Here is a 10,461-nt window from a genome sequence, read left to right as displayed (position 1 = left end):
TGTTAGGGGTAATGGTGATGTCTCGGACTCAATGTGAGCAATTAGTAGACCATTTAAAGCGTCAACTTTAAGAGGACTCGCTGTGGGGTAACTCAATATCTCAGCCTGTTTCACTAATTCTGAGTCTATGAAATTAGAATCGGCCCCAGAATCCACCAAGGCAAGCACGGTAACGGGTTCACCATTAACTAAAAAGCTGGCTTCCAAATTCAGCCTTTTACGAGGGGAATTTATTATCTCAGCCCTGCTCACCAGCACCCCTGCTGCTACTGATGAGCTGGCAAGTTTAAACGAACAGGGCAATTTATCAACCGTTGTCCGCCCTCACCGCAATAAATGCAGAGTCTTAATGAGAACCGTCTATTACGTTCCGCTGGAGTTAATCGGCTCCGACCCAACTGCATAGGTTCATCCCCCTGAACTGCGGTGCAAGGTGGTTCCATCTGGAAGAACGAGGATGCACGTTGCTTATCAACCCCTGCTCGACCGAAAACCTCCCCTTGATGAGTTGACGGGAAACTGCTTTTAGTTCTTTCCCGTTGTCTCTCCCGGACGCGGTTATCAATACGAATCGCCATCGTAACAAAACAACATACATAAAAAGATACATTATACAGCAAGTAACAAATAGCAATATGTACCGTAAATTCCGGACTATAAGCTGCTACTTTTTTCTCACACTTCGAGCACTGCGGCTTCTACTCCGGTGCGGCTAATGCATGGATTTTTTATGGGGGACAATGAGCTTCTGCCGCAAAAACATTTGACTTCGTCACGTCGGATCTTAATATCAGTCATTTTGCGCTTCATGCACGCACCCTCATGATGGAAAACACACGGATAAATACATATGATGCAGCTTTCAAGTTAAAGGCGATCGACCTGGCTGTCAAAGAAGCTAACAGAGCTGCTGCACGTTAAGATGACACTGACAGCGACAACAGAGACTGAGGAAGTGAGTAATGAAGTCATTCTGAGGCAGTGAATGGATGGACTTTTTCTTGTGAAATATATTACGGTCATCTTTTTCATCAGCCGTGTTACAGACACCGTCGGCTAGGCTTCGTATTGTAACGGTTCATGTTGTAAAGTCAGTAGTTGATAATGTGTTCATAATTCCGATTATGTGGAGAGTCAGTGAATGCACCAGCGAGAACGTGTTGAGTGGCTGTATGAGAGAACGCTGGGGGAGAGAGTTGGATTGTTACAGCAAGTTATGGTTTTGTTCTCCGCTGTAAACGGCGTGGTCACGGCCGACAGTGATCGGGTTATTAAAAGTTATTATTTGAACGTCCTTTAACGTCCGTACGGACGCTACAGTATTTGCGGATGTTACCGGTAGCCTACGTCTGTGTAAATAGCTCTTGTTATGGCGTGGACACCTGCGGCTTATAATCAAGTGCGGCTTATATATGTACAAATACATTTATTTACTTATTTTTAGCCGGTGCGGCTTATATCCAGGTGCGCTCAATAGTACGGAATTTACGGTACATGAAATGTCCCTTGCAGACACACACACACCTTATCAGCCCCATAAGGAGATTAAAGAAAAATTTGTTAGACGAAAAATGATAAGAGTAAATGACTGACAAAATTAGTGAGTGCATTCTTGAGAGTTTTTTAGGTGATTTTTTTAGATTAGCTTTGAAGCTACCAAATGACTAACAGGTTTTTCACATTGCCTGGAATAGTATTCCATTGTGTAAAGGCTGAACAGCGAAAAGGTACAGTGCAATGTGAATGGAAGCTATTCTGGTGGACCTTACAGATCTTACAGAGATAGCAGCACGGTAATAGCCAAACTCACATTTTAACAATCTATTTTCCTTAACATGTTCAATAAACAGCCTCATATGCACTCGTAGTTGAAGGCATATATTTCTGAATCCTTGGAAACAAACAAAAAAACTGCTTGAGTCATGCTCAACTGGTCTGCTCGGATTCCTTTGTATAAACAGTCTATTCTCTGATCCAGTATCTAAAAACTTGCCTATCAAGTTGAGCAGCATTTTATAACAGTCAATTAGGCATTCATGTGGTTAAATGACCCAAGGACAAAAATGGTCACACACAGAGGGGTATAAATTCTCACACTCACTGAAAGATCTTCAGCTTCAACTAGGTCCTGGACCCTTGATGAGTTGACGGGAAACTGCTTTTAGTTCTTTCCCGTTGTCTCTCCCGGACGCGGTTATCAATACGAATCGCCATCGTAATCAATTCTTGTAGGTTGTTTGTTTCATTGCGTCCCACTAACCCGTCTTTGACCGTCTCATTTAATCCCTTCAAGAAAATTCCCTGCAAGGCTTGATCGTCCCACCCCAGTTCCATGGCCAGTGTTTGAAATTCAATAGAAAATTCCGCTACACTGAGGGCACCCTGACGTAAACTCAACAGTTTATTACCCGAATCTTTATTCGCCACCGGATGATCAAAAACGGATGTCATAACTTCCGCAAACACCTTAAAAGGCACATTATCATTGAGTGGATTGTTCCAATAAGCTGTACCCCATGCTCTCTCTCCGCTCGAAAGTAACCCTAGTACATAGGCGATTTTAGATTTGTCCACGGCATACGTTAACGGTTGTGTTTCGAAAACGAGAGTGCATTGAAACAAGAATGACTTACAGTCTCCAAGAATACCACAAAACCTCTCCGGGGCAGGAACAAACGGCTCACGAGGCTGGACAGAGCTGGGGGCGGAGATAACAGGGTTAGTGTGATTGACAGGAGCTGCCTGAGCAACCAACAGCTGATTTTCAACCCGGTTCAGACTGGCGGAAATCACATGAAGTGACTCTGACAACCCACGGAGAGTCTGATCGTGATGGCCAAGCATAACTCCCTGAGAAGAAACGGCGTTAAGCAAAAAACTAACTTCTGTCTCTGGGTCGGCTGGTTCCATGTTTGGCCAGACTATTCTGTTACGATTCAGAATGAGCTGGAACCAAACGCACAACTCAGAGACAATTTAACCAAAAACAATAATTTATTATACAACAATGTGACACGGTGAACTACAATACAATATGAAATGTAAGTGACACTAATGTGATGCATAAACTAATGTGACTCAAATGTGTACAGGATATAAATGTGACACTCAACTATGTGAAGCAAGGAATATAATATGACTCGAAAAACACGCGTGATGAAGCCAGACGACGACGAACGGTGAGACGCACAGGAAACAGGACGGGCAGGACTGGGAACTGGGCGAGAGGGAGAAAAAACACGAAGGGGTCAAAATACACGACAGGGAATCAAGCAAGCAATTACAGAGCATTGAATTTCGGATAAAGACACGGAGGATACGAACCACGGATGAACAACAATAGTCTGGCGCCGGCAGTGTGTAGGGAGCCGGCTTAAATACTGCGTTGATTGCATGGGCAACACCTGTGCCCTAACCTGCAAGCAATGAGTAATTAGGGAAGAGCGGGGAGCGCACAGAGGGAGTGACAGACAGGGGAAAAACCAAAACAAACACACGTGTAGGCCCACAAAACCAAAACATAACAGTTAGCCAGGCATCTCAGACTGTTATTGAACTCAAACCAGTTAATCAAGAACAAAGGCCTTACATTTGTGAAGAGTGGGTTCCCCCATTTTACCCTGATATTGAAGATGATGTTTCACTGTATGAGTAAAGATTGATATGTGTGGCAGTTAACAACAGGGAGGACAGAGAGAGCCTGTTTCAGGTTCAACATGTAAATTTAGGGTTAAAGGTTTTGTTGAAGATTTGATTTTAAGTTTTGATTTATTTTAGACACATTTAATATTAACTAAATGTTTTATTTTTTGATTGATAAGAAATTAATTGTGTATTTTGAATAAAAGAATATGTTGTTTTGAAGAAAAAAGAAGAAAAAAAAGACTGGAATCGGGACGACGTGGGAGGAAACCCCAAGGTAGTTCAACGCCCTATTTCACTGTGCGTAAAGTACATTGGGTGAAGAAAATAATCAGGAAATCATGGACAATGCGGTTGCGTTTCAAATGACAATGGACATTGCGTTTCCACTGGATGAGGACATTCAATTTTTTTAAAAAAGTTTCTTGTTAATTGATGAAGTGTTATGATTGTTATTATTGATTTATTGATTGATTTTAATTGATGTAGAACATGTAAACATAGTTATGAGTGTATTTGTCAGTCAGAGCTCAGCTTTATCTAGACACCAAGGACAGCGGAGAGAGTTGTCAGCTCTTCCTGATATCTGCAAGGATGTCTGGGAGAGTTGTTGTTCGCTCCAGGGTTCTTGACGTCACAGATTAGTCTAGGTGGGTCAATGTGGCATGACCCTGATAATGGTAAAGTCTTTTCAATATATGCAGAGTCTTTGGAAGTGTCTGGCAGTTATGTTTGAGCATGACACTGAACCACAAGTGTAATGTTGCGGAAATATTACGTGTTAAATAGATTAACACACCTCGTAAGAAAAAGGGGCACCACCTGGCTTACCAGGAACAATTTTATTAATTATGGAAATTAATAAAAATTATTAATTATGAAAAATCAATAAATTTATGTATTTATTATTTATCAGAACAGGAACAGGAAGCAGACGGCGCTCTGCCGGAACAGGTACAGGAAGCAGACGGCACTCTGCCGGAACAGGTACAGGAAGCAGAGGCTCTGAGGCACCATGAGGCCGAAGCCTGGACTGAGGTTTAGGCTGCTGTGGAGGGCTTGACTCAAAAAATACTCTCGTCCAGTCAGGGAGGATATGAGTCAGCCAATCACAAAGGCGGGAAACACAAGGAACAAAGAACACAGGACCATAACACTGAGGACAAGTACAAAGTAAAACCCAACACTGACACCACCTAAAACCAGATATACAAAATAAAACAGGAAACACTGAAGACTACACTTAAAACACAACACAGGAAATAAACTTACAGGTAACATAGGAGGACACAGGGAAACACACTGAAGACTAAAGTAAACCACACTAGGAATCATGCATACACAGAACACGAGGGAAATAATGAAAACTAAAACAAGATTAAATACAGAAACAAAACCAAACCATGACATGAAGATCTCGACGACAGGGAACTCCGATGAGTAGAACAAAAACGGGAGACCCACCAGTGAGAACGAACAAGACGGAATTATCTGGCAGAGTAATTCTTCTTCCAGTGTTTCCTATGCTAAAGGAGGTTATAAAGGAAGCATTGAGTCACCTTTCCTTAACTGTTAGAGAATTCGAACGGCTCTTATCACTTAACTGCTTCCGGGGTTAAGGAAAAAATGCGAGTGAAAGTGGATAGGAGGGACAATCCGAACGCAATCCATGTATCAGTCATCCAGGTAATATGCTGTCCTGATTAGTGAGCGGGGGGAGGGGACAGGTGAGGGTGCATTCAAGAGCTACCTGTTTGGAGTCTACCACATTAACTTGATGCTAACACATCATGGAAAATACCATGACTGTTGAACAGAATTTACCTTGAGATTTTTTGTAAGGGATTAAATTAAACCATTTGATGCATTGCATCAGAGTTAGCCTTAGGCTAATTTACACTGCGGGTAACAAAACAACATACATAAAAAGATACATTATACAGCAAGTAACAAATAGCAATATGTACATGAAATGTCCCTTGCAGACACACACACACACACACACACACCTTATCAGCCCCATAAGGAGATTAAAGAAAAATTTGTTAGACGAAAAATGATAAAAGAGTAAATGACTGACAAAATTAGTGAGTGCATTCTTGAGAGTTTTTTAGGTGATTTTTTTAGATTAGCTTTGAAGCTACCAAATGACTAACAGGTTTTTCACATTGCCTGGAATAGTATTCCATTGTGTAAAGGCTGAACAGCGAAAAGGTACAGTGCAATGTGAATGGAAGCTATTCTGGTGGACCTTACAGATCTTACAGAGATAGCAGCACGGTAATAGCCAAACTCACATTTTAACAATCTATTTTCCTTAACATGTTCAATAAACAGCCTCATATGCACTCGTAGTTGAAGGCATATATTTCTGAATCCTTGGAAACAAACAAAACTGCTTGAGTCATGCTCAACTGGTCTGCTCGGATTCCTTTGTATAAACAGTCTATTCTCTGATCCAGTATCTAAAAACTTGCCTATCAAGTTGAGCAGCATTTTATAACAGTCAATTAGACATTCATGTGGTTAAATGACCCAAGGACAAAAATGGTCACACACAGAGGGGTATAAATTCTCACACTCACTGAAAGATCTTCAGCTTCAACTAGGTCCTGGACTCCGCAGTCGCTCCAAGGTTTGCTCAAAGACGGGTAGAGTAATGAATGTTATGCATTTAATTGGAAATGTAGTTGCAGACTTGTCTTTTTTTCTTTTTCAGAAAGTTGATATCGTGGATGTTGGCAATAATGACGGTGCCTAGGGGTGTGTTATTACTCCTGCTTTTACAGTTTTTTACTGCAATAACATCAGGTAAACAGTCTGGCTTCATTTTATAATGTGTCATTTCTTCTAATTGTTTTTTTTAGTATTGTACTTGACAACCCCAGTGATGATTTTTAGCTGTCATACATTAGTTCAATTCTTCTGCACCAACAGTTGTTGTCTGTCACACATTTAATTTTAATGATATTCTAAGGATGTCAGTATCACATTTGTATGTTTTTCAGATGCACTATTCTCTGGTGAGATTTCAGCATAAAAAAGTGCCACATTCATGTTATAGAGTTACTTTTTAAATTAAAATAAGCTTTTAAAATAAGCTGCATCACGCATCAAACTTTTCTTGTACTCTGCACAGGAACGCTTGTCATCAGCTGTGATTCATGTCACCATGAAGCTGCCTGTTTTGAGTCTAAAGAAAGAGGCGACACTTTCTCAAGCCAGGCGCTCTCTTGTGTCTGCAACGAAGGTTTTGTCGGTGATGGCCTCATGTGCTACAATAAAAAACTCTGCAGTGACTCTTCTTGCTGTCCAGAAGGTTATCATTGGTCACCAGACATGGGCTGTGTGGACACAGACGAGTGCTCTCTAACAGACTCACCATGCAAACCACTTCAGGTTTGCAGAAACACTCCAGGCTCTTTCTTATGCTTTGAGCCTTCCCCCAGCTCCAGATCAGGTCCCTCCTCGCAGTCTGTCCAGTTCAGCTGTGGCTCCACTATGTGTCCTTCAGGCATGGACTGTATCAGAATTAATGGGAGTCTCCAGTGTGCTGACCCCTGCCAGGAGTACACTGAGCTGAATGACGAATGGCGCTCAACGAATAACACATCCACCCAGAACCCACACTGTGATCAAGACGTTAACTGGCAAGGCTGGTATCGGCTGTTTCTGGGACAAACCAGTGCTCATATTCCAGAGAGGTGTGTTGCTCGAAACCGGTGTGGAACCCATGCTCCTCTGTGGATAACAGCCCCTCATCCCACACGGTCAGGTCAGATTGTGAATCGCACTGTGTGTGGTTCCTGGAGGAACGGCTGCTGCAGTTTCCCTTCACACACCATCCATGTCAAGCTCTGCTATGGAAACTACTACGTCTACAAACTTGTGGCACCAGTCAATTGTAACCTTGCTTACTGTGCAGGTATTGTTCCATTTGTAACTCTGTAAAAAAAGATTCTCATCTAATTCAGTTATTTAAAAAAAGAAATTATTGTCCTGTTGTTATTAATTCTGATTAAAAATGTTCTTTAGTTCAACAACAGTATCTCACTATTTTCATTGTAACCAGAGGTGAACGGAATAACTACTGAAGATTCTTCAACCACACCTGATCCAAGTACAGCGACCTCTGCATCCAATCAGGTGACAGCTGACATCACCTCCACCACAACAAGGAACAACAGCTCAGCAGTTGAGGGTGAGGTCCGCCTGGTGAACGGAGGGAACCAGTCCTGCTCTGGCAGAGTGGAGATCTTCCACCGTGGACAGTGGGGGACGGTGTGTGATGATATCTGGAACCTACTTAATGCTCAGGTGGTGTGCAGACAGATGGGCTGTGGCAGGGCTCTGTCAGCACCATCATTTGCCTATTTTGGTCAGGGCATTGGACCCATCCGGTTGGATGATGTCTCGTGCACAGGCAACGAATCAAAGCTTGGAGAGTGCAGGCACAATGGGTTTGGATCCACAAACTGTTCAAACATTGAAGGTGCTGGGGTCATCTGTGAAAGTAAATATAATTGTTATCATCTGTCAGAAGCTCGCTATGACGTTATATTGAACAGAGAGGAGTTAAGTAATCAATAATCTGATAGAGAAATATAAAATATTAGTTTGATGCAACTCTTATCAACAAGCTCTTCAACCTTTAGGAGTCATAGTCTTTCTGAAATAGTAATAGTATATAACATAGACTTAACAAACTCCCCTTTCTCTTTAAAGAAAAAGTCTAAAACACTTGAAAGGAACTAAGTATTTCTATTTCCTAAACTGTTAACAGATGAACACAGCTTTATAGTTGCAACTTTAGCAACACTGTTTGTATGTGGAAAAAGCTCCTTCTTTGTAGTCCATTTAGCCTGGAAGTCGCCATACACCTTCGCTGAGAGCTTTCAGCAGAATGAGTGCAGAGGTCCCCTTTTTTGTTAAACAGTCAGCAAGCTGCTCCTTCGTAGTGGACCATATGACCTGCTGGAGTGGATGAGCTCCTTGATGCTGCTGATTTCGAGGCGGAGTCTCTTCTCAGTGACTGATTTGGTAGATTTTACGGCATCCAGAAGAGAGTAATTATCTGTTATACTCACAATAGGCAAGTGTTTCCGTTTGTGATCACCTGTGGTAAGCTCTGAGAAAAGAGTGGCAAGGAAAACTGCACTGTCAATGCCATCTGCAAGTGCTAAAGTCTCTCCTGCTAAAGTACTGCGGACAACTCTCCTGATTCTTTTTGATTGCCAACATAAAGGGTAGAATTTTCCATTCTCTCCCATCAGCATGATGAGGTGTCCGCCTTGAGTGCCTCCATCAGGGAGGTTGCCCATTGAGGAATCACTAAACACCACCAGTTTAAGGGAGCTGTCTCTTCCAAGGTGCTGAAACCTCAAGGTCACGTCTTGTGATTTCAGTTTTCTGATTAGTTTGTTTGCACTGTGCAGGGTTTGAATGGTGGCATGTTTCGTACCAGATGCCAGCAGGGAAATGTCACACAAAACATTGGGTCTGCTCTGCATTGCTACCCACAATATTTGACCAATCTTTGACTTGAGCATCTCAGTTTCAGTTTCTGTTAAAGGTTCCTCTCTCTCTGTTGCTCTGGTGGGGTCCACATGAATGGGCTGCAGATTTTTTATGTACATACTTTGTTGAACCTGTATCTCATCCTTAAGAGAGTGAATCTCCATCCCAATGTAGCTGAAGATGGTGTGTTCTTCATGTCCAACCTGGAAAACAGCTTTCAAGTGAGGGATGACTGTTGTTGAGAATGTCTTTGTACCCCCCCAAATGAAATCATCCACATGACAAGCAAGAGTCCCAATCACATTGCAGGAGTCATCCAGCCAATAGAACACTGCTGGATCAACTTTTGACACAGTGGCTCCCAGCTTCTGCACAGTGTCTTTAACTCTGTTATACCAATACAGAGAAGCATCTGCGAGACCATAAACACACTTCTTTAACTTCCAAAGACGGCCTTGCCTCTGGGCTTCTTGGAGAGGCTTGATGTACACATTTCGAGGCAACTCTGTACCTTGTAGAAAGGCCGCTTTAATGTCCATGGAGTTCAGTGGCCACTTATTTTGGCATATGACAGCCATTATCATTTTTAGAGCCTCTGAGGCACAGGTAGGAGAGTCTTTTTTGAGTTCTTGAGTGGTTATTTCTTCAAAGCCTCTTATCAACTAACCTAGCTTTTGGTACAACACCATCAGATGTTTCCTAGAGGGTGCAAACCCACCTTGTAGAGATACATTTCTGTCCCTCATCTTTCACCTCTTCAAAGACTTCATTCTTCTTCCAGTTGTTGAGCTCAGCATGTTTGGCCTGTATGAAAATGTCATCGTTCACAATGAGTATTTCATCTTTGTGGCTGTCATGTTGTGCATGATTGTGCTTGTTCAGCGGTAACTACCTGAAGATCATTCACTTGTCCCAGGTTAACTGAGGCTGTTGTTTTTGCAATTTCTTCAGGCCCTGTGTACTATAGATTGTACCAGTATTTGTGTTTACCTGTTGCCTTTCCTGCCCGGCTGAGGATTTTCCCAGTGTGTGTTTGACCAGTATCATTGTCTGTGAAGGTAATCACATGTCCAGGTTTCAGCTGCAGGCTTTCCAAAGTCTCAATTGGGTGTGTTTGTGTTGTACCAGAACAGCTACCATGCTCGTCCCCTCTAGACTCTACTGCTGTATGAAGGGAGTCACCATTTGCAGTCGGTACTTCTTGAATTTCATTGTCAGTGTCAAAGTCGTCAATTGGGTCAGTTTCAGGTAAGGTGTTGTGAGTTTCAGTTACCTCCATCTGATTATCCACTTCCCCAAGCA

General features: G+C 42.3%; 1 protein-coding gene across 1 annotated transcript; it reads left to right on the top strand.

Moving 5' to 3' along the window:
* Window positions 1–6,372: 6,372 nt before the first annotated feature.
* Window positions 6,373–10,084, top strand: LOC306820346 (uromodulin-like; the record flags this gene model as incomplete). The annotated part of the gene is made up of 4 exons (XM_079338165.1): window positions 6,373–6,453; window positions 6,782–7,567; window positions 7,715–8,042; window positions 10,042–10,084. The coding sequence occupies exons 1-4, from the start codon at window positions 6,378–6,380 to the stop codon at window positions 10,082–10,084; spliced, it is 1,233 nt and encodes a 410-aa protein (XP_079194291.1). The 5' UTR covers window positions 6,373–6,377.
* Window positions 10,085–10,461: the final 377 nt, after the last annotated feature.

Source organism: Symphodus melops (assembly GCF_947650265.1).
Source record: "Symphodus melops genome assembly, chromosome: 2".
Classification (NCBI taxonomy): Eukaryota; Metazoa; Chordata; class Actinopteri; order Labriformes; family Labridae; genus Symphodus; species Symphodus melops.
Note: the sequence above shows the minus strand (reverse complement) of the source record. Positions and strands in the feature narration are given on the sequence as shown.